General features: G+C 38.2%; 3 protein-coding genes and 1 non-coding gene across 4 annotated transcripts; 2 read left to right on the top strand and 2 right to left on the bottom strand.

Moving 5' to 3' along the window:
• The first annotated feature begins 5,514 nt into the window (after nt 1–5,514).
• Nucleotides 5,515–9,764, top strand: LOC100184870 (adenosine deaminase-like). Its single transcript, XM_002121201.4, has 10 exons — nt 5,515–5,593; nt 6,241–6,302; nt 6,658–6,783; nt 7,110–7,253; nt 7,528–7,643; nt 8,095–8,219; nt 8,278–8,349; nt 8,409–8,578; nt 8,714–8,843; nt 9,586–9,764. The coding sequence occupies exons 1-10, from the start codon at nt 5,573–5,575 to the stop codon at nt 9,673–9,675; spliced, it is 1,056 nt and encodes a 351-aa protein (XP_002121237.1). The 5' UTR covers nt 5,515–5,572; the 3' UTR covers nt 9,676–9,764.
• Nucleotides 9,765–12,131: 2,367 nt separating this feature from the next.
• On the top strand, nt 12,132–21,273 carry LOC100180900. Its single transcript, XM_002120764.5, has 15 exons — nt 12,132–12,337; nt 13,667–13,836; nt 14,740–14,908; nt 15,806–15,994; nt 16,333–16,512; nt 16,758–16,988; nt 17,300–17,365; nt 17,730–17,911; nt 18,074–18,173; nt 18,464–18,591; nt 18,703–18,848; nt 19,273–19,389; nt 19,669–19,820; nt 20,256–20,404; nt 20,702–21,273. The coding sequence occupies exons 1-15, from the start codon at nt 12,181–12,183 to the stop codon at nt 20,891–20,893; spliced, it is 2,328 nt and encodes a 775-aa protein (XP_002120800.1). The 5' UTR covers nt 12,132–12,180; the 3' UTR covers nt 20,894–21,273.
• LOC100187260 (2-acylglycerol O-acyltransferase 1) lies at nt 21,268–24,176 on the bottom strand. Its single transcript, XM_002120843.3, has 7 exons — nt 23,906–24,176; nt 23,429–23,610; nt 22,892–23,096; nt 22,737–22,817; nt 22,249–22,342; nt 21,834–22,033; nt 21,268–21,674 (listed from the first exon to the last, which is right to left on the bottom strand). The coding sequence occupies exons 1-7, from the start codon at nt 23,994–23,996 to the stop codon at nt 21,523–21,525; spliced, it is 1,005 nt and encodes a 334-aa protein (XP_002120879.1). The 5' UTR covers nt 23,997–24,176; the 3' UTR covers nt 21,268–21,522.
• Nucleotides 24,177–24,859: 683 nt separating this feature from the next.
• Nucleotides 24,860–24,931, bottom strand: trnag-ucc. The gene has a single exon. It is a non-coding gene; the product is annotated as a tRNA-Gly (tRNA).
• Nucleotides 24,932–24,995: the final 64 nt, after the last annotated feature.

Raw genomic sequence — 24,995 nt, 5'->3', positions numbered from 1 at the left:
TTCCCCCACCCTACTATATCTTACAAAATATGCAAAGCAGCTGGGCGGGTTCGGGCCAAAACACGAGTTACTGCTGAATTGTTTCAAACTCTCGTGGGCGCAATGCGGAAATCACGACTTTAATTAGCACACACACAAAATCTTTGTCTCTCCATACAAAAACGCTGTTATTTTCGCAGGAATCGCTTGATTACGAGATGAACCACGCACTAGATGTGGTTGCTCATGAGTCCATTGCTGGAGCAAAGCGATTTAAGGACGGAGAAGGCAGACAAGGGATGGCTATTTAAAACAAGCTGTTCTGATCTCCGACCCCCGCCGCCACTTAACGATTATTACCCTATTTTTTGTAGAATGTTATTTTTCTAATCCAGCCAGGGTGATTTTCATGCACACCATGAGTTTCGGTTGCTTCTGCTGTTGCGTTTTGTTCGTAATTTGTGTTAACCGCTGTGACGTTTTGTTGTTCCCCTTCGTTCCAAGTGTTAGCTTTTCTTTTCGTGTTCTAAAAGAACCCGGTCACATTTTCATACTGTGTATATACGAATGCACTGCTGCTCTCCCCTAAGGAGCAGCGTACAACAGTTTTATCATCTTACCCGCATTTCACCTGCCAATGCCTAATTGCTGCAAACGCACTTGTATATTTGACTTTCGTTGTCGCTGCATTCCTGGGCCATAGATTTCAAGATGTATTGTCGTCAGTAAAGATATATCGTGACAATTAAATTGTACCGGGACAAACAAGCAATTCTGTTGGAAAAAATACGTTCATTACATCAAGATAATATTTGAACAAAACTAATATTTGAAATCTTTAATATTATGTGAATATAATATTTATTTTCTAAGATCGTAAGATACGATTTGCAGGTTAGTGAAAAACAACAGTGGTCAACATTCCACCTCCTAGATGAATAACCTGTAGGAGCCGTGCCTATAGTTATACGTTAAACTCCTGCGTGCGATTATATTGGAGCTTTAAAAAACCGGTAGCCTTCATGAGCTTGCATTTATTACTCTTCGATCTGCTTCAAGGTATCTATTTAAAATTTTACCCATCATGTCAGTTTTCATGAAGCATTTTCAAAGAAGACGCGTTTTCGATAGCTGGTTAAACCGGGAAATGTATGATCGGTTTTCTCACTCGGTGTTTGCTCCCGTTGCTCTTTTGCGCAACGTAGCGGTTATCGAAACTTTGTCGGCCATGCCCCAACCGGCAACGTTAAGTTGGTGACATTTAACAGCTAACGTCAATCTGTTTTCGTGTAAAAAATGTGTTTAGGTGTTGCAACAATTTAAATGTTTCAACTGTCACTAAGTACGACTGCCACTACATACGCTTAGATGTGCAAAACTAATAAAAAGTGTTCTACAGGTGTGACAATACACAGGTGTACTACACGAAGGAAAACTCAACTATTAATAGGGCAAGCAAAATATAGTATAGAGTGTGTGAGACAGAACTCGGGCAAACCCGTGACTTTTTAATCTCCTTTACCGGTACCATTGGATAATAGGCAATAACGAACGTTACAGTATTATTCGTCTGTATTCTCACGGTTCAACTATAAGTGCACAAGGGGATTACTGTTGTAATAATAGGGTGCTGGGGAAGATAGAACAGTTTTTACTCTATTTCCTCGTCCCATTTGATAGTAAGAACGTTTAAAGAATTATAAAACCGTATCTTCACGACATCCATGGATATTATGTAAAAAAGCTGAATAAGAACAACTGTTTGACAAAAAATCCACACGGCCTTTTTACGTGCTCAATTATACATTACTGAAGCACAGCGGGGAGCAATCGAGAAAAGTGGGGAATTTAAATCCACCACGTCAACCATTTTCATTAGCCGACGTTTTCCGCATTTCGTTGATTCCCCGGGCATGTAAAACGTCGTACTTACAACACGTTGCAACTTTGCAAGGCAGTTTGGAAGAAGCAGCGACAAAGCTATACTGTTTGGATGAACTCACTGCAGGATTATATTTGTTTCTTCTACAAGAGTTGAAGTTAAGTACCATTGCTACTGTTTAGTATTACTTAATTATAAACTATATGTTTTTATTTTGCTATTTAGTGTGACTGTACTAGAATATTACTATTTGTGAGTATATTACACACAAGTATACATTTTCTAATAATTTTACTACTGTGTCTTGCGATTGGTATTATTACTTTAATCTATTTTAATATTTAACACTTTTTTCAGGAATTTCGCTACGGTTCTTAGTTTTGTTACAATACAGGTCGCTTCCGAAGTGACATCGGTTTACTCAATTGCTTCGTTGCGTTACAATACGTATGCATGACATCGCGTCATAACCGCTTCGCCGTCGCTCGTGATTATTACTTCATATTTAGGTTCACGCCCGACGAGAGCACACGTTTGCGACGTCACATTGCGGTTTCTATTTTACGCTTGCTTTTCGCGACATTTTTTTCATGGGGCCCCATGCGCGCTTTGCGTCGTCGCAAGGCACATTATACTTATATACTGTCGTATTAATTTAAAAATAATTTTAATCTATTCTAAAATATATTCATGCTATTAGCTAGAAATGAAGCATGAAGATCAAAGATTTGGTAAAGTATAAATCACAATAGGCATTGTTACGTACACCAATTTTTTCTAGATGCCATCAGAATTGTGACGTCACGAAGTGGTGATGACGCAACAGAAGAACCCACTTCGTAAGTTGCTTGATTTTGTTACAGTCTTAGTATTTGCAAACATCTTTTTTACAATATTTCAGAACGTTGTATGTGACGTCACAGAGGATCAAGAGGAAAAAGGTCAAATCGGGAATAAAGGTAATTGATACATCACAATATTAACAGACGTTTAACTATTTATTGTTACAGAAAAGCCTCTGTATAAGCTGCAGAAGAAAAGCGCAAGGTATAGTGTATCATGTTTTGTTTTTCTAATATTTTGTAAGGTAGGGGAAGATGGGACACCTTTTCATTATATTTGCTCGTTCCATTTGGTAGTGAACAAAGAACATTCAAAGAATTATAAACCGTATCCTCACGACTCCCCTAAAACCGTATCCTCACGACTCCCGTTAGACGATTGTTTATTGTTTAAAACACGGTCGGGATATTTGGATTTTATGTGTTAAAGGTGACCTGTCCCCCCCACACCCTATATATAACCCATTTTTCTTATTCGTGTTTTTAACAATGAACAACGCAATCTTTTATATAGTTGCAGTTATACAATTCTGTAAATATTTTTTGTTTACAACCAAGCGGAACGATTAAAGACATGGAACATTTTAACCCAACTAATTTTACGTTTTTGTTTTGCAGACGAAGAGAAAAGACGAATACGACGATAAGGATACCGGTTTGGGGTTTTGCTTAGGCTTAGGAGTTGTGTGTTGTTGGGTGTGGTTGCTGGAGCACTCTTACAGTGTTGCCGGATTAGTGTTTGTGTCTCATACTTGCTGGATCTAATGTGGCCAGCCTTTTTGTCAGTCACTACTTTAGTGCATTTTGCATGTGCAATGAAACTACGGCAAACATCTTGCTGGATCGGATTTTGTTGGTGTACACGTCATTGTGTGTTTCTTCCGCAAAGATTGAATCTTTTAGCGATTCTGCATTGTCCTAACCACTTTATAAGAACGTCATGTTGGTACACAAATACTGGAGTAATATCTACGCGCAATATAATATATACGCAGTTAAACTTTTAAATTTGATGTCCATCATTTTTCATTAATTAATTGTCCCCGATAACCTGTTGCTATTTTTACAAAAGCCTAATTGTGACGCTGGCCACGTTACAATTACGCTGTACGTCGATGGGTCTTTAGAGCCCAGCGTTCGGTGCGGTTACGTCACGGTTCTAGACTGAGTTACGTTACCGTTGGGTTGTTGCAAAGACGTCGCCGCCAGTGATGCTACGCTCACTCATTTAGGTCACTATACTGGTATACTGTGATGCTACGCTCGAATATTTAGATCACTATTAGTGCGGTTCGTAACAACCTGACGCAGTTTCATAACGGTCGAAGCGGTGCTTAACATCCGAACGATATTATACTGCGTGAAGATACGACGAGAGTATCGCGGTACCAACATGGCGACTTGTCAGGTGATTCGAACATGCAGGGCCGTTATTGGCTTTGACTCTTTGTGATTGGATGTATAATAATTTGTACACTGCATCTGATTATCCTTCAAGATTTGAACCATATTTTCTTTAAAGATGTTTCAATGATTATGTCCACGTTAATTAATTTTTTGTAATCGTCCTATTTTTTGATATGGATGAGCTGTTGTGTGTATTTCATATTATTTCTCCCTTTTTTTATTTGCACCTCGTTGTATTATTTTTGTCTGTTTGTCGTTGTTCGTTGTAATATTTTTTTCTATAGGGTCTTTTTAACCTGCGTGGACAATAACATCCCGCAAGGGTTTCTCACCTAAGTAGAAACCCACTACCATTGGCTGGGGGCTTGTCGTGCCGTAGTGGCTTTCCACCAACGCCAGCCACAAATTATATGAAGGTATTTTAATCCTGTTTTCATTTTTCAGAAGGCAATCAATTCCTGAAGAACTTTTATTTGCGCTATAATAATGGTATATTCTCGTCAAGTTCAAATGCATTAAAATAAAAAATAAAACTGTTGATTTGTGTATTCTGTTGCTCCGGGTATAAAGCAAATGTAAGTAACGTGTTAAAACTGTTTAGCCTTGGGGAACGACACTTTTAACTGGATTTTCAAAGCCTTTTATATCGCGGTATTTACGTGTATTCCCAGGAAGATTTACAAGGTTTTTAAATGTCCCGTCTCACCCTGTGTGTTTTCGAATTAGTAAAAAGTTGTGGACTTCATTCACTACTCTTCCCATTTGGTAGTAAACCAATAAAATTCCAATTTCTGTATATTCACAACTTCCATAGACCGTTGTTAATTGTTTAAATCACAATCAGGATATTATGTGTTAAAGGTGTCTCATCTTACCCCACAGTACTTAACTTAAGCGACTGGTTGTATTGTATATTTAGCAACCTTCGAAACTAAATGCCTAGTCTAGCGTTCAGCTCAGACTGTTCTGTATCGAATATCGTTTCCTGTTTTGGTGTTTTAATTTTACGGTTTGGCAACCGTCGAGTTAACAGTCTCTAAATTGTCTAAAATATACAAAATCCTTTATCCACGAAAAAAGATACAAAAAAAAAACTACCAAACATCAGAAGTTACCTATTTTAACAGGGTTTATATATAATACAAGTTCCAAAGAATGTGGCTTCATTAAATAGCAGGTTTCTGCGTCCTTTCACGCCTTTTAAATAATGAATGGATGTCGTCACAGCTGTGGCGTTCACAGCATATATCAGACCTATAAAATTTTGCGACATAAAAATTAGACTTATTCCGTATACCAGCGCTTGCGAAAACGCAAATTTTCATGAACGCGTTTCTTTTTTGATTTTGTGTTTTTTTCCTCTCGCTCTCTTCACCGGCGTAACCCGCAGGTTAATGGTACGTCACAAAGGTACACTGCGTGTGTAAGCGTTTAGTTGCTTCAAGAGGGTTGGAACTTCGCAATGCCATTCGATTTTCCAAAGGTGTGTAAGATTATGTTTAACGTAGTTCTATATTGGTATATATCTTTAGCCCAATTAGCATACAGGTAAAGACGTGTTTGTGTTTGTTCGATTGTGTAAGTGTGATAATATTTGATACTTAAAGGCTGGTTTGAATGAATGAATGAAATTTATTTTGTTTCTTCGGTAACGGTAACGAGGATTGGGAAAGTGCGAAAATACGTGTATAGTAACAGTACATAATAATAATCATAACATTTTGGTCGCGTGAAAGAGAAAAACGGTACAATGTTTATTCTGCAACCTGCTGTGTCGCTTCACCTACTAAAGAATGTCGACTTTTTGTCGGAAATTTGCAATACCGGCACGAATTGCAGTTCCTACTTTTCACTGCAGGCGAGGGTATATAATAACACTAGACTGCTCAAGTGGGTCCTAACAAAGCAAATCATCCAAATTTATTGTGTGCATAGTAGAATGAGCTCGATGACAAAGCATTTTATGGTACATTGGTATTTTTTACTGTTTGTACACTCGGGTTACTGAACTGTAGTTACACCAAACGTCTCGCCTACCAATGTCCCGCAAATTTGAACTTTGTTTACCTTTGGGTCTTCCCTCGATGACGTAAGATGTACAATGCTGTAACCGGTTTCATTTTTACATAGGCGGAACTGCACTGCCACTTAGACGGTTGCTTTCGACTATCGACATGTATTGAACTGGCAAGGTAAGTGTTTATGTTGAATGTGCCTCGAATAAACCGTTTTAAGATAAATATTGTTATTGTAGTGACGTCCGTGTGTACTATGCACCAGTGTTTCTTAAACTTTCTTGTATGCTTTACCTTTTTAACAAAGCTGTTCAATGTCTGGTACTAAAGTACTACAATTGGCACACTTTTTACAATTCCATCAACTTATGTGGTTTTGGATTAATGACTATACCATCCTAATACGAAGGACTTACCCCCAGGGGTAAATTTACCCCATTTTAAGAAACACTGCTATACACTGTATAGTATAAACTTATGATTAGGCCACGCTATAGCAAATTATAATCACAATCATTTACCTATATGTCAGAGAACGTGGGGTCGAATTGCCGTCATACGATGTGAATGAACTAAGGTCGCTCGTATGTAAACTGCAACGAACTGCCAGCCTCGATGAATATCTTGCCCATTTTATGGTCACAACACCCGTATTTGCGTAAGAAAAATGATATATTTACGTAACTACACATACAAGAATAATTAATAGGCGCCTATCATATAGTAAATCGATACTCGACGTACATTTATAAATTGTTTCTTGCCATTATTGACATTTCTGCTGGCGATGTGATTAGAATCCGAATTCTCTTTTAATTTATAGGTATCAAGGTATCACACTAGGTAAAAATAAAAAATAACAGTATCATAACTAAGTAAAAAAAAACTTATTTAAACCTGACAATCATTTAAAAAAGCCTAACTGTCGTGCTGTTATTAACCTATATGGTGAAAAGTTTAACAAACTATATATGTACGTGGCAGCGGCAGCCGAGAAGCGATCAAAAGATTGACAATGGAGGCAATCGAGGACAAGCACCAGCAAGGAATTTCTTACATCGAATTTCGTTTCTGCCCGCACCTGTTGGCTGATTGTGACGTAACACCCCGGCTAAACGCTAAAACCGCGTAAGCGTTTGGACTGTGGACTCGGAGAGATTAAAATCAGTTTCCTTGCTGTAATCTATTGGGTTTAAACTTGATTGTTATTATGTGCTGAAGGTGTCCCGCCTCCACGCACCGTATATACCATATATGCACTCAATCATTTTTTTTACGAAAAGAGGTGCGACCTGCTTTTGAAATTTTCTTGATTAATTTTAATGATGTAATACACATAGTAAATTCTTATCTTTGTATATCAGCATAGTTCTGTTTTCCAATTCAAAAAAATCTTTTTCAGAGGTACTCTTACACCCCGTGGCGTAGTAGAAGCAGTGTGTACGGCTGCTGAAGAAGCAAGATCTCGATTCCCTGTTGTTGTACGATTTATCTTGTGTGCTTTATTAGATTTACCTGGTAAGTACAGTATTTGAATTTAAATAGGCAATACAAACTGTGTTATAATAGGGTGGGGCAAGAGGGTACACATTTTCATTCTATTTTCTCGTCCCATTTGGTAGAAAGCAAAGAACAATCAAAGAGTTATAAAACTGTATCGTTAGGACTTCCTTAGACCGTTGTTAATTGTGTAAAACACGATCCGAATATTGGGATCTTATGTGGTAAATGTGTCCCGTCTTCTCCCACCCTACTAAGATGGGACACATTCTATTCTATTTTCCTGTACCATCTGGTAGTAAACAAAGAGCATTCAAAGAATTATAAAACTGTATCCTCCCGACTCCCATAGACCGGTGTTAATTGTTTAAAACACGGTCAGGATATTTATATATTTTGTGCTAAAAGTGTCCCATCTTCTTCTACCTACTATATATGTTACTGACACGCCGTTTAATGTAATTGCCAGACTGGTCCATGGAGCTTGCCCATATGTGCAAAGAGTTCGCATTGCGTGGTGTTGTGGCGCTGGACATTGCCGGGGCAGGAATCGAAGCCGATTCAACATTCGACGATCACAAAGCAGCATTCGATGTAAACGGTGTGTTGATTTTATTGAGTTAGGTTGTTTAAGTTCCTACCTATTTTTCAGTTTTGTAAAGAGCACAGTATTGACATAACGGTTCATGCTGGAGAGAAGGGCGGACCAAACCAAGTGCACGAGGTTGTGTGAACGTTAGGAAATCAGGAAAATCAAGCAGCTTATTTGGTTTTGTATTACAGGCTGTACATAAGCTTCACGCCACCAGGATAGGGCACGGTTACAAGACCATCAATGACAAAGCGGTATATGATGACGTCATCAAAAAGCAGATCCATCTCGAGGTTTGTCCGATTTCCAGCAACCTGACCGCGTCTGTACCTGAAGACATGACAGCGCATCCTGCGATAAGGTAATAGCGCAATCCGTCAATGAGAAAGTGGATATAACATATTCTATGACGAATCGTTTGAAAATCCCGCAATGCGTGTTGTTCAATGTCTGTCTCGGACGTGGTGGCCATTATTCATTGTGGTTTCACATGCAGCTTCCTAAATGACGGCGTAAACTTCTCATTGAATACCGATAACCCTGGATTCCACGACGCGGATATCCTGCACGATTATGACGTGGCGTCACGCATGTTCCGCTTCACCGAGGAGCAAATAAAGGAATTGGTAAGGTCATTTAACACGTACTTGCGTTATAAATTACCAGCGTGCATTAAGGAAAATTAATTTTGCATTCCAAATGTCAAGTGGCAAAACAATATCGTGTTTTTGATGTCTTCGTGCCTTTCATTGCTTTGAATAGCGCATGTGTGCGTATAAACTGCATCATAATATCCATAACGGAAATACGAGATTAGACGGTCATATCCGAAACACACGGTTTACAATCACAACGTGTTAATATTAGTGTGAAATTGTTCACACTTTAAATACGTTAATATAATGTTTATTTGATTATGTTAATATAAGCTAAATATAGAAAACAATATAAGCTAAAGACAAGTTATATTAGTGTACCTATTGAACACGTTTTGTAAGTAGCCCAATTAAAGCTCGGTTCCACAATGGATAACTCATTGCAAAACTAAAAATTATTCCTATTTAGTTTGATGGGGAAATGGGACACTTTTTAGTATATTTTCTTGTCCCAATTGGTAGTAACCAAAAAAACATTCAAAGAATTATAAAACTGTATTTTATACGGGAACCCATAGAATTATAAAACCCATAGATGTTAATTGTTTAAAACGTAGTCAGGATTTTTAAATATTTGGCTTAAAGGTGTCCCGTCTTTCTCCATTCTACTATATCTGAACCGTCTACGATTTTTTACTTGGAGTTCGTGATTTCTTATTTTAGGAGTATTAGTAATAATTTATGCTGTAATAAAACGTCCGTCTTTTGTCAGAATTTAAACGCCCTTCGTTCTTCTTTCGTCGAAGCTCCAATGAAAGAAAAATTGATAAAGGATTTTAAGGAAGCTTACTGCAAGGCATAGGCTGATAGATTCTGGTGTCGCTTTCATTGTTGTTTATCGTATATATATTTATATAAACAACGGAATACATCTGTGCTGGCGATTTGGGACATTATAAAGTATTTGTTTTTTTTATTGGTCGTTATAGTAATATATAGATCATAGTTACATATGAAACAGATGGAAATAGAAATAGCACCACACTTAATACTATAGTAAAAAGAATAGTTGTATAAATCGATAGTGCTATATTTACTCAGAGTATCTAATGCGCAGGAAACGCAAGTTCGTACTTTAATTAAAATTCAAGATTCTGCCCCCAGAGAGATTAAAACTAGACTCCTTGCTTAAATCTCTTTGGTCGATACAACTATTGTTTCAGGGCGAATTATACAGGGGGGGAGTTGGGACACAATTTCATTAAATTTCTCGTTCCATTTGGCAGTAAACAAAAAACATTCAAAGAATTTTAAAACCGTATCCTCCCGACTTTCATAGACTGTTGTTAATCGTTTAAAACACGATCAGGATATTTTGTATATTATGTGCTAAAAGGTGTATCGTCTTCCCCCACCCTACTGTACACGTTCAGATAATTTTGTTAATTGGGAAAAACAGCAGAATTCATACAATTATAATGAAACAGGAGTCAAGTCGTAGTTTAGCGGACATTTTTATCTAAAATAACGAATGTCTATAACCTGATACGGTCCTCTGATAGATTCATATAGCATGACAAGGTTTTTATCAGCTGTTAAGGTAACCGACTAAGCTGAGTCAACAAAAGACTGTTTTCCTAATCAGGATGACGAATGCCATGATGTTTGTTACGTCATAGAAGACGTGTTCCTGGAAGCAAGATAAATAGGTGGTGCGTGCTCATCTAAACAGTAACGTTCGTTTTCTGCTACACAAAACATTTGTAGCGCGTCTGTACGATTATTTCCATATAAAGATATGTCTGATGACCTAACAAACCGATCTGACACATGCGCGACCAGGATTGTACAACTCAAAACGTCGCCGTCGCACGATTTGCTATTTCTTTGCACGTAGAACGTAATAGAGCGAAGAAGATTTTTGTTATTGTCGAGCTACGACGCCCGTGAGCTGACCACTATTTGTTGATAATATCTCGGAATTTGGTTTGTGTTGTGTGTCTACACCTGTTACGTGAGCGGCCCAAAGATAGTAGGTTTACGCCAGATATACGTATGTTGTAACAGCCCTATTTAAAAAGTTTGATATTCTGCGAAGTCGATAACGAAGGTGATCTAGTTATACAGAATTCCGAGGTATTCTTGGAAACTTTTTATAATGTGCATGGTCTATTCGGAGTACGGTATCAAATCGTGATTGGTTTTGTCTCGATTCCTTAGCTAACTGTAGAACGGTTGCTATACAGTCATCACGAAACACATAGTAATAACCAGACCGTATTTAGGTATTACAAAACCACAATGTACATATGAGGCCATACACAGTGGTACATGACAGGATCTTACAGATCGACTGGTCTCGTTTGTAAACTTTAAGTTTCGTAAATGCTATTTCTATTTATACCTGACGAATGGCTCCGACATGCGGTAAAATCGTGTTATCCGCTTGGTCTTATGCGTCAGCCAGACGTGGAAGATCTGCATGTTCTCGACGATTGTTTGTAAAATGTAAATGGTCATTACGAATCGGCGCGCCAAACTGAAATCTAAGCACATGCATAGAACATAAAAGTGATATATCAATATAAAAAAATGGCACAAATATATAAAATATACAGAGTATTCTTGATACGTTTTGTGCGTGCAAGAAATGCATTACTTTATTTTTGTTACGTAAACTCTGTTGACTGTTCTGCGAGGCAATAAATATTTAAATACGTATTGCAATGTTTTTTTTAAATTGCCAAGTTTATAGTACTAATTAAAGCAAAGCCGCATTTCATATTCCGTATATACGTTCGTACGCATGCTCCCCCGGATATCCGAATGTTGTGTACGCTGTGAATTCGAAGTAATACATTGTAACAACGCACGATGGATGCCTCGAGCAATATCAACCACGACGGTACTTGGGGGAAAAAGAGCTCCCTTTTTCTCGAAGCGATTCACATTTGGTAACTAGGATATATAAGAAGAGTAGTACAATGCTGATCTTAGCATAACAGAAGCCATTATAGGTCATACACGATCGCAGATAGCTTATGTTAGAGTTTTTTAGACTTCAACATAAGCTACCTGATTCTTATGTGTTGTTAGAAAATTTTAGGAGTTTTAAAAATACTTAGAAGTTGTTGGGAGCTTATAAATTTCGCACATTATACTGAGTATGAAAAACCAGAAGTCTTTTACGTCATTTATTGTTAATATTGCAATGATCACGGCGACTGCCATCGTTTAATCGACATGAACTTATAATTGTGAAAGGTCAATAAGTTAAACGTGCAATGGTAACGCATTACATCAAATATATCACAGATTACAAGTCAGTACTTCATCAGCGAATGGTTAGAGCTAGAGGGAAAGAATTATGAATGTTTGTTTAAGTTTTCTGCTAGTTTTGGTTCAGCTTTGGGCCATCACTTTTGGTGTTAACATCACAGCTAATGGTCTTCGAGCAGCTGCTAATTCAATAAACCATCCGTATGGCCGCCTTATGACGCAACAGAGTGTTCTACCACCAATAGGTAAGTAAGGAAATTATAGAACCCAACGGTTACTCAATAACCTCGGGGAAACGGTTTTCCGAAATTTAAACTTAATTGCTTTGCGATTACGACGCCTACGTTCTTGATAACGAGCATAAATGTTGTCTATAACACCTGTTCAGTAGACGTCATATATTTTAATAAAGGACAGTATTTTGGCTAAATACATGATTGCTACAATGATATTTTCCATCTACTGTTACCGTAATATTAAAAGGCTATTCGGAAAAGGCTATTATGTCTTTACTTTATGGAGAGAACAACATTTCGGCAATTTTCCTGCCGCTTTAAATCTATTTGTGGCATGGTTAGGCGCGATACCTCGTTATTTCAATCTGGTGCTCTCGCCATTCTATACGTAAAAGGGGTGTGGTGATAGGCGTTAATGCCGCCGATATTACGCCTTGCAATTTGAGTTGTACCTGCGGTGTAGTGCAAAATATTACGTATATTGTTATACCCTGCCAAGTCGGTTTGTTGAAAAACTGGAAGCCCGACTTTTTTTTATAAAATTGCTGTCGTCATATTACTTTAATCAATAGAAGGGCCTGGTAGTGACCGCCTCGCCTTTCGAGTTTATGGGAATTATTTTGACACCCGTTAACCGTATGATTTTCTAATAGCGTAAATTGCGACTCGCCCGGAGTTTTTAACTGCGCGAACGCCATCCGTTCGAACGCGGCAATTAAGCAAATAATCACAACAATTTTCAATGGCGGCCACGCGCCCAGTTTGAGTTGATGTACCACACGAGTATTGCCCACACAAGTGACGAATGCCTCAAATGCCAAGATAATCAACGTTTATTAGATTTGCGGCATTTGCAAGTCGGTGTTGCTTGACGTGTAAGCGGTCATTAGCGAAGTATAAACATTAATTTCGACGATCAGCAACTGCAGATATGAACTGATTTATTTTACAGATAAGACTTTTGTTAAAAAAAACTTGGAATTTTATATTTTTAAACGAATCTTGATTATTGTAATTAATAAGTCATATTTACGTCTCCTATTCGCTTAAACAAGATTAAAAATACTTTTGGTAGTCGTGAGGATGACTTCCGTGCTAAAAGTGGGGGTGGGGAAAGACGGGACACTTTTAGCATGGAAGTCATGGGGATACGGTTTATATAAAAAAAAACTACGCTGTTTGAATGTTTTTTGTTTATACTAAATCAAATAAGAAACTAAAATGAAAAGTGTATCATCTCCCCCACCCTACTATATATATGTTCACTTAATTATCGTGTATCTGTTATAAACAGGATTTTCTAAACAAAGATGAATACTAAACCAATTTAAAATACAGACAGCCAATTCCCGCTTCAGTGTTTGATGTCAAACGTGTTCGTACGTCAGACCAACGGCGGCTACGTCACAATACTGTGTATCAAGTCACGTGGTCAACTATGGACGACGATGAACGCCTACTACACAGCTGGGTTCTTGCGTGGACGAAGCGACGTGATCAACGGCTGGGTAAGCGTGACTATGCAAACTCGGAATAAGATATAAAACTCTGCAGCCGAAACCCATTGAGTAAAAAATTACAAAACTCGTAAAATAAAAAACACAAAACGAAATGGATGACTGTATTGGTTGTAACCATAATTAACGCGAATGAAACAAGATTTAATTACAATTTGGCTATCGTTACTGTAAAAGTAAACTTAACATAAGTTGCACCCGTCGTACCCTCATAAACGCAATAAATTTAATTTATTTTTATTGTAAGTGACGCATTTTGCCGCGGATATGTCTATGTATAGACCACATAGAGCGGATATAAGCATTAACTTCAAATGTTTTATTTATTTTATTTTCACGCTTTCGCTCACTACTCTCGTATTATGACGTAATAGTTGCGTGTTACTGTCTGACGCAGTGCAACTCGGCACGCATCTATTCCGCCGTAATCTATATTTAGAAACCGACGGACATTATTTTAACAACCCTGTCTCTGACCTGTCGTGTGTGCTTCGCCGAGAAGGGACGACTACTTGTATAGCAAGTTTACTTATTCACATTCTATATATATATAACACCTGTCCAAACTTGTAAAGTGACTATATATGTGCATTGTAAAGTTGGGTCTTTACAATGGATTGCTGTTCTCAGCGTTCTGTAAAGAGACGCCGCTCCTTAATTTATCGATAATCCTTAATTAAAGCTTTAAAATGAAGTACCGTGTTTGAGTATATGGTTGACAGATTGAATTCTAGACACCGCGATTTTCGAACAATTATCGCTCAATTACTAGGCCTAAAACACGTAGCGTCATTCCTACACATTTAAGAAACCACCAATGTGACCAATTAGCCAATAATGTTCACTCTGGGTCGAATTGAAAGCGAACTAAATACCATGACTTTTCATCATCAGAACAGAGGACTCGCTTATCTTACGCAAAGCGATCTAGTTGTGGGGATTTTGTTGTCTTGTTCATTCGGATACAGCCCCTACCCACGATCTAACGTTTATCGAGAAAACGGGATGATAGAATCGAAAAGATTTGTGATCGCTGGCAATCTGGATGGTATACAATGCAGAGGTTTGTGCAGGATAATGGCTTCATATTCATAATGTATGGCATGTCCTACTCGATAATGTATTAAGTGGGCCATGCGTCTGGTTGTGATCATGCAACTTTGTTGTAAAGCCGTAATAGTGGTACTGTGGGGTAAGATAGGACACCTTTAGCACATAATGTACAAACATCCTGATCGTGTTTTAAACAATTACCGAAGGTCTATGGAAGTTGTGAGGATACGGTTTTATAATTCTTTGAATGTTCTTTGTTTACTACCAAATGTGACGAGAAAATATGTCCCGTCTTTCTCCACCCCACTATACATCACAAAAAACTAGCATTTTCAAAAAAAAATCAAATCTTTATTCGAGGCAATGTTTAATAACTATACAAAATCTTTATATAATGGTAAGCCATATCACGCCACTTAATTCTATAATCTCTTCCCAGCCTCAAACCATAATAAGCACCATATCATCCGACTGAGGCCGAACGCGCCTTAAAAATGAACATCATATTTTTACCGCAAAATTTTTGAGATTTTGTTGTGTTTTCTTGGTAATGCAAAAACAATTTTTTAAATACCTTTTCGTGCAAAGCGTCCCCGGGGCAGATTTTATGGTCAGGAAAGTTCACCTCGGTTTAACATTGCAAAAAAATATATTTAAAATTGACCGGTATGTACTACTGTGGGGTAAGATGGGATCTGGGTATAGCACCTAAATCACATATTTCCTCATCGTGTTTTTAACAATTATTAACGCTCTTTTGAAGTCCTGGCTACGGTTATATAATTCTGTTAACATTCTTTGTTTACTACCAAATGGGACGAGAAAAGAGAATGAACATGTGTCCCATCTTACCCCATCCCATAGTATTCGTACTTCGATTTTAAAATACTTTCAATTTCCTTTGCAGTCACGTGTCCGCCATTACTACCCGTCTTCCCGTACGGATTAGTGAACTGTACTGACGATAATTTTCTGGGTTCGAGATGCACCGTATACTGTAATGAAGGTTATTCGCCGAGGGGTGCAGAGGAAAGTACTTGCTCAGGAAATACCCTGTTAAGAGCATGGACCCCTTCCCTTTCAACTACATGCGAAGGTGCTGTTCTATAATCTTATACACATCAGCAAATGTTTGTATTGAAAACAACCTCGTTTAATAATTCTCTGTCGGCGTCTTAATGTTACAACACATTCGTAAAGATAATATTAACATATCGCATCGGTTTCCTTTCTAGCTTCCTATACCTTAAAGCAAATCTTAATCACCGGCACATATATGCGTCGTTATCAAAATAAACCATAGCTCAACTGGTTTTTCTGCAACGTCAATATAAGTGCTTGCCAATTGATCGATATTCTTTGAAGCTGTTCTCCACTATATATATGTCAGAACAATTTGTAGCTTGGTTGAATAATTCATCGCTTATCACACAGTATCATGTCCTGCCTTGGCGTATCTTCATCACGGAGAAGTGAGGTGCACCGACAACAAGTTTATTGGTTCGGTTTGTACGTACAGCTGCAACCAAGGTTACCGATTACGAGGAAACGGCAGCATCACTTGTGATGGGAACCGACTGACGTGGGAACCGCCTACACAAGTCTCCTGCGTGGGTGGGTAATGGCAGGAACTATGCAAGTAGAACCTTGTTTCCTTGCCGTCACATTTTCTTGGTGTCCAATTTTAAAGCTACAGCTCGTTTGCCACGTTACATTTGATAACTTGTAAATGAATATACAATGATACAAGTTTGAATATAAACGGTTTTTTAGGTATGCACGATAGTCGATAGAACTACGTACGATTATTGCACAATGTCCATCTTCAAACTCTAAGACGAAAGCATTTTATTTTCCAGCCTATCAATGCCCGGCCCTTCAACGGAGAATTCCAAACGGTCATCAAGTCTGCACTAACGGCTCGAACCAATTGTCCCACTGTGTCCTTCGATGTCGTGCTGGTTTCAAGCCCGTGAGTAGCCATCTGAAATGGTGCTTACCGACGAGGGTTGCCGGTGAGGATGTAATGGTTTGGCGGTATGGCAACGGAACCAATTTGCCCAGCCGAGATTCTGGTTTTGCTTGCAGACGTAAGTTATTTTATTTTTAAATTCGTAACTGTTCGCGCCATTGTACAGTACAGCTGTTACCGCTGCCTCTAATACCCGATAGGTTACTGGCTCGTCGCTTCTACCATTTTGAGCGTATGTGTCCTTGGTAAGAAATGACCTAATTTTTTAACCACACAGAAAAACCAATCGTCCACAAAGTTACATTACTTCTTAGCAAACACGAGGTGCATGAAACAGAACATCCGTGTTATAACTATACTTGTTTTCTTATCAAGCGAGGATTGAGCAAAATACATTTATTTACACACTCTTTTTATAAATATTTACAGATGTGAGGTCGCCTGGCAACGCTTCAAGTTCGTCTTTCGAGGCACAATTCAACAGCACCGGATTAGGTTCGTAATAAATATGATATTCCATATAGATAAGGCAGCTAAGGCAGGTTTAAAAACCTGTTTCTGCGGTTTACAAGACGTTTTAACATAATATTTTCGATATTTGCAAACACACATAGCAACAGTTTTGTTTTACCAAGGTTATTTTTGTAACTTGTTGGTGGTATATGTAATCCCTTTGGCGTGAGTTGAACCGAACAAAGTTTAAAAGTTGTTAGTCACATGCCCACAATATGATGCTAAGCTTCCGCAGCTGTAAACACATACACACTTGGTGGTGTTGATGTAAATTAGATATCGACATTCCGAGTAAAAGTTGTTTGACAAGTTTGTATGCTGTTTGATCCGTCAAATCTCTTTGCAGGCTCCTACTCGCTTCGTCGTTTCGACTTATGCGATATTTCGCCCGTCAACCGATATGACTGTGGGTATGAAGGGATATCATACAGTAACTGTATCCGTAGGGGTTGTTGCTGGGATTCCTCAGTACAGGGAACCATATGGTGCTTTCGTCACTCCATCACCCCGACTAATCACGGGCAGAAGGTTCGTCAATTTAAAAGTATTTTCTCTTATATGCAACAGAAGTTGTGCGAAAAAATAAGCTCGTTGAAAATGTACACATTTAAATTTACGACCTGCACATTGTGCTCGAAAATGTGCAGGTTTATGAATTCTAGTACTTTAATATTTTTTATATTCCTAAAGGTACGCAGTCCTCTACCAGCCAATAATTTACGAATCACGGAACCCACGATCATACACCGTCCACCAACACAAGTTTCCTTGAGCCCAAGCCGACCCTCCGGTATGTAGAGCAACTGTACATGGTATATATGAATAGCATAAAGTCATCCTTAAACTAAACAATAGCGTTTTATGAAGTCGATAAACCATGGTGGACTGGGGAAGGTGGGACGCTTTTTCATTCTATTTTCCCGTAAGAACACAGAAAGAATTATAAAACCATATCCCCACGACTTCCAAAGACCGTTGTTAATTGTTAAAAAAAAACGATAGGAATATTTAGATATTATGTGCTAAAGGTGTCCCGTCTTCCCCACCCTACTATATAAAGTTTATTATTCCTACCAATAGGATTATACAGTCACCCTCCAAGTACCTACAACCCAACTCAGCAGCACGTGTGCGGGTGCGCAGACCAGGTTACTGAACGCAACTGTAACATTCAAGCAAGAGGAAGCAGCAACAGAATATTGAATCCAGTAAGTTATCATTTTGATTTTATTCCTACTGTGTAACCTGTAGCATTTCAAACTGTTCCCATTTATTCGTTTATGTGCTTATACAATGCTTAATTGACATTATGCTCTCAGCAAAACGAGTTTTCGAGAATCTATTGCGGCCAAGCAGCTCGAGCGAGTGACTGGCCATGGCAAGCCTTGTTCATATTCGACGATCGCTTGTGTGGCGGGACTTTGCTATCTTCGCAGTATGTGCTTACTGCCGCTCATTGTGTGATGTAAGTACTTTGAAATTGGATAATTATACTGAACCATTTGGTGTCGTTGGTCAGTGGTTGAATGCTACTATCGTTGCGATAGGTTCTAGGTAGGTTTTTATAATTATTCCATTGATTTGAAAAAAAAAGAAAAAAGAAAATAGGTTCTAGGTTCAAAAGAGCTTAAACTTTGGCTTAGAGACAGGCGCGCTAACCAATATTCCACGGCAACAGACGCTCCCATATTGTGGGCGTATGTATGTGCTTTTGTGTGATACTTATATAGGACATTCATTTTTTAACGAATGTCTCTATACGCGAGGGTAAATAACTGTCATTTATTCATTCAACTTTATTATTGTCGTTTCGTGAAAATTGTATAGTTCATTTAAAAACTCTTTTGCTTGCTCCGCTTATGTGTGTTCTTATGTTGTACTTTTTACAGAACCAACGATCCAAGTCGGGACACGCTAACCTCAAACTACGTTGTGCTCGGCCAAGTGAACTCCACTTCGACGCAAGTAAAATACATCAGCGCGATTCGCAGACATCCCAATTTCACGTACGTAGCACATTCAACGATATATAGAGTATATGGTGGGGTAAGATGGGTCATGTTTATGTTCCATTTTTTCCATTTGGCAGTAAACAAAAAACAGTTACATAATTATATAGATGTTGCCCCGCGACTCTAAACACGTTTGTTAAATTCTAACGTTTGTAAAACCTAATCAGGAAATATAGGATCCAGGTGATAATAGTATTTAATCCTAACCCACGGTACCATAACTATTTTAATTGGTTAAAAACTGTTTTTTTTTACAGTTAGCTTGTTTTACAGGTCCACCTACAATCATGTACGCAACGACATTGCCATTATCCGACTTGCGGAACCAGCAGACATTTCAAGCAACTCCGTCGGTACACTATGCCTTCCTGCTAGTCGTCCCACGCCGGGAGACGAATGCTTTATTACAGGCTACGGAAGAACCCGTAAGTTTAGACTGCATGTAAAAATCTACCCTAATTGTATACGCAGATTGGGCGTAAAGAAATGCTTTAACTTTTGAACTGACGCTCTTTACCACCTTTTATTCATACAGCGGGTTTTAACGACTGTCGTTTTGCGGTTCATTTCCTTTTTTTTTGAATAACACGATCTTCGCTTTTGTTTTCGAAGAAATAAAAATATATTATATAGTAAAGGTGGGGAAGATGGGACACCTTTAGCACATAATATCCAAACTTTCTGATCGTGTTTCAAACAATTAACAACGATCTATATGGAGTTGTGAAGATGCGGTTTTATAATTCCTTGAATGTTCTTCGTTTACTACCAAATTAGACGAGAAAGTTGAATGAACATGTGTCCCATCCACCCCCACTTAACTATATCATGTTTTTTTTTGACATAATTTTGTCATTTAGGGAGTAACTCAAATTCTTATGGGAAATTAAGAGCAGCGCGTGTACCGATCACAACAGCAGCAGAATGCCAGCGTGTGTTTGGTGGGTACTCACCGGAGCAAAACTTGTGTGCTGGATCGTCAACTCCCAACAGCCCTAACACATGTAGAGTAAGTGTTTTTATAACAATCTTTTCAAGTTTTACTGGCTTTTGGTTAGGGTATAGTTATATAAAGAAAGCGTTTTGTTCATCATTGCCTAGACATACACCTAAACTGCTCAGATAAAATGAGGGAAAAAAAGAATTAATATGGAATATGCCCATTTTAATTCATTGTTTTCATGGACTAAACATTGAGTGTATATTCTAAGGCCGTGTATTGGTAGGGCAGTAAGCCGTGTACTATGTCTATAACTGTACCAAGTCTGACCATGTATACAACATATTTATATTTGATTTTTTTCAGGGAGATTCAGGTGGTCCGCTTGCATGTAGGCAATCGCGAGCATCAAGTTGCGGTTGGTATCTTGCCGGTATCACCTCATACGGTTTAACTGAATGTGGAGTTCCGTCTCCTGGGGTGTATGTCGATGTCCTTGCGTACAAGGCGTGGATTTTACGGACGCTTCAACATTTCACTGTCTACGGTGGTGGCTAATCGCCGATTTACTCTTGATAACGCAATTTTTATAAAGTAATTTATTGGTTTTAACCGCAACGTTTTGGACACCAGTCCAAGACGCTAATATCAACTAGCTTTACGCTTATAACGCACAAAAACAATTTTGTGACAACGCATTAACAACTAACCATTTCAATCGTAAAACGAAGCGAGGAGCTGATGATATAACACGTCATTGAAATATTATGAAATTAACAACTAAGTTAACATTTCTTTATTCAGGAAATTCGAGTTTCTTGTACTCGGACCCAACACGTCATTAACTTTTTCTCGTTTGTCTTATATTCAAGTTCAAAGCATGTTTTTCTTATATATACTCAAGTTCGAACAGAAATAAAACACTCTTTTTACAATGATTCGATCGTGTATATATATAGTACGGTGGGGGAAGATGAGACACCCTTTTATTCTACCTTATCTTTTCATTTGGTAGTAAACAAAAACACTTAAAGTATTCTAAAACCGTTTCATCACGACTCCCGTCCGTTATTAATTGTTTGAACCAGGAAATTTGGACAGCATTATTGCTAAAGGTGCTCTATCTTACTTCACACTACTATAACTAACTCAATTTAAAAAGCTTTGGTTGCATAGTTTAGTTTAGTTTAGTTGATGATCAGTTTGCAATCTTCTGGGAGATATTTGCTCTTGTGCTCGTCAAAAATTGCTCTCAATCGATTAATATAATCCTCTTGCAAACTCATAAGGTCCTCCGATGTCGGGTTACTGTTCTGTGGCACTTCTATGGGCTCGCCCACTAAAATTAACAATTTGTTAACCGGTATGCTGATGGTAAAATGATTAATTGGTTTGAACTTTAGATAAAAAAAAAACATCTTGCTTATTCCACAGCGAAAGCAACTGCACGCTGACAGGGAACAAAATCGTACAAACTTAAATTAAAATACTCACGAACCTACGGTATGGACGCTACGCCTGTACGGAATTAGTCCAAAATTGTACTGAAAGATACCCCGTGCGTGGAAAACGGGAAGAGCGACTTGCATCCACTTCTGAGAGCTATCTTGGAACCTACGGATGAGGGAACCGGGGGGATTCGGTTTCTGCTCCCACAACGCGTGATCGCCAAATGAAAACACGGGAACCAAAGGAACTCTAGGTGTGAGAAAAAAATCAATATTGGTTTGAAAATTACAAAAGTGGCAAAAATAGCGGGTAAATATGGCTGTTTATCAAGAAAATTCTCGCTTACAGCGTCCAATATTGCTAACTAATAAAGAGAAAAAATAACATGATAAATATAGCCTACGCTACTTTGTGATAACGGTGATAAATAACTAAATGTGTATATAGGAACTGAAAATCTATACCCGTTCGTTATTGCCAGCTTGAGAAATCCAAGTCTTTGTTTCAGCAACAATACAACATCTCCAGGCCGTGCGTTTAGAGATTCTGGAGCACCACCTTTGTAATACATTGATCACTGTAACTTTTCGGTTTTAAACTGTCTTATAGTAGAGTGGGGAAAGATGGAACACCTTTTCACTCTATTTTCTCGTCTCATTTGGTAGTAAACAAAAGACATTTAAAGATTTATAAAACGGTATCTTCACGACTCCCATAGGCCGTTGTTAATTGTTTAAATCACGATCAGGGTATTTTGGTATTAGGTGCTAAACTTGTTCCATCTTTTTCCACCCTACTATATCAATTTGTGCATTTTTTTACCTTAACATCTAAATAACTGTAAACTGAAACGCCAACTTTGTATTTTTTGCTACAGATATTTTCTTTTATTCGTATAATCTACGTGGCCATTCATTATATACTTTTGAACTAATATAGTTTACATACTTACCAGGTATAATGCAGCATATATGCCCACCACCTGGCCTTGTTATTGTGTGTTTGATGGCTTTCCTTGTGGCTGGAGTCAAACCTGCAACAGCGTTTGTTTAGTTTAATAATATGCCGACAAGCAAAATAAATCGAAACTCATTTATCTCAACTTACCGCCGCTCATAACATAGTCACGAAAAAAGGGCATTTTGAACCAGAAAGGCAACATCGTAAGATAAGATGTAAATCCCGGAAAAACGTGCGAAAATCCGGAGCCATTCGTGGAGAAGTGAGTGAAAGATCCGATGCACAAAACCCCATGTGGATGGATGCCAAATATGTAGTTTCTTTTTGGATCGAGGTCAACGGTTTTGTGCAACTGTAATTGGTGATATGGCATTTGTTAACTTATTAAATATTGGATAGGTTCACAGAAACTGTATAAAGTAAGGTGGGAAAAGATGGGACACTGTTTCGTTCTATTTTCTTGTTATATTTGATAGTAAACCACATTCAAGGAATTATAAAACCCGTTCTCACGACTCCCATATAGACCGTTAAATTGTTAATAGTTTAAAACACGACCAAGACATTCAGATATTATGTGCTAAGGTGTCCCATCTTACCCCACAGTATACATATAGATAGACAATTCTAAAGTCAGCATTGCAAAGCAACATATCCTAAAACGCTTCATTTTCTAAGACCCACCGTACAAGGAAAGTAATCGCTCATCCATTTCCAGAGACTCCAATTTCTCACCCACTCGCTTCTTCTTCCACCAGATTCCGGGGTGTTTCGGTCCAAGAATAAGAACACAAGGTAAGCGGTGGTGATCGGCCAGTATGAAGTGAACAAAGTAATGTAGATAGTCAATAAAGTGCATGTGGCAGCTGCATGCATGAAGTGTGTAAGTGGTTAAACGTGAAAACCATACATTAAAAACATTTAATTTAACAGTTAGTTTTCTTAGTTTCCGAAAATTAAATATAGTAAGTTGGGGGTAAGATGGCATACGTTGCAATTCTCTTTTCCCGTTTCATTTGGTAGAATATTACAGATTTGTAGATATTGTGTACTAGGGATGTCCCGTCTTTCCCCGCCCTATACTCTCTACATGGCCAAATTACATACACATATAAGTACATATACCGGTATATATACATTATAGATATAGATATGACTTACCTAAGGCAAGAAAGCAGAACACAAAATGAGAAACAGCCAACGTTTGAAGTCTTCTTATCATAGGAATACGAAGCGGTGCGAATTCCCACATGGTTCCTAATCCGCTTTACCAACTATATAGCAGTTTCCAAGTTGGGTATATGCGCTACTTAACTACAATTTGCTCTGGCTATATCAATCTTTACATTGAGTTAATGAGTAACTTGACGTAACACAAAACATTTTCTCAACGTTTTATGGCTGCTGTACAGCACATTTAGCTCAGCTGTTTTACCAGCCTTTTTATAAATATCCCTAGAAAAGTATCAAGTTTTGTTCTTCCAGTAACCGATTACGGTGTACCAGATTTAAAACAACCTGCACTGGTCGTTCTTTGACTTATTTAGGTCAAATTGTTCAACCTAATTCTACACCTCGCCGATCACAATGGTCTGTAGTGACGGACTAGTCTTTCGTTTGCGTAAGTTGCAAATCTTTATGTTGCGTCCAAAGGTCGTACTTTAATTGCAAAACTCTTTATCACAGAAGGGAAAAACAAAGTGAACAAACGGCATATAGGTATAAGAAACTGACGTGCTGGTTTATAATGTTATAAACTACTCGGGTCGTCTTGGTTTAACGATATAATATAAAGGCCGTGTCAATATATATAGCCCAACCAGCGACGTTGCTGTCCGGGTGTTACCATTCGTAATTATACCTATAATTATTGAGCAATTAAAACAACAGTCTTAAGAAACAAAATACTCTATACGCTACTGTATTTAAAGACAATAAAATGTAATTTGGAACTGCGCGCAAATTGACATGCGCATGGAACATTTCGTAAAACAAAACACGGAACTTTGGAGCGAGAAGTTTTATCTTGGGAATATGTTTGGTTTAGCCTTTTTCACTAAATGCAAAATTTTCATTAAAAGCGTATTTTCACAAAATGCAAAAGTTGCAAACGACTGCGTCGACCGGGAGTCGAACCCGGAACTAGTGCTTGGAAGGCACCAATGCTAACCGTTACACCATCGACGCTACGCAGACGAATCGCCCCAAGACGAGAGTTGTCACTGTATGCGATCTAGTGGCCCGTGGCAAA

Source organism: Ciona intestinalis, chromosome 2, assembly GCF_000224145.3.
Source record: "Ciona intestinalis chromosome 2, KH, whole genome shotgun sequence".
In the NCBI taxonomy this organism is placed as follows: domain Eukaryota; kingdom Metazoa; phylum Chordata; class Ascidiacea; order Phlebobranchia; family Cionidae; genus Ciona; species Ciona intestinalis.
This window is presented reverse-complemented; position numbering and strand designations above follow the sequence as displayed.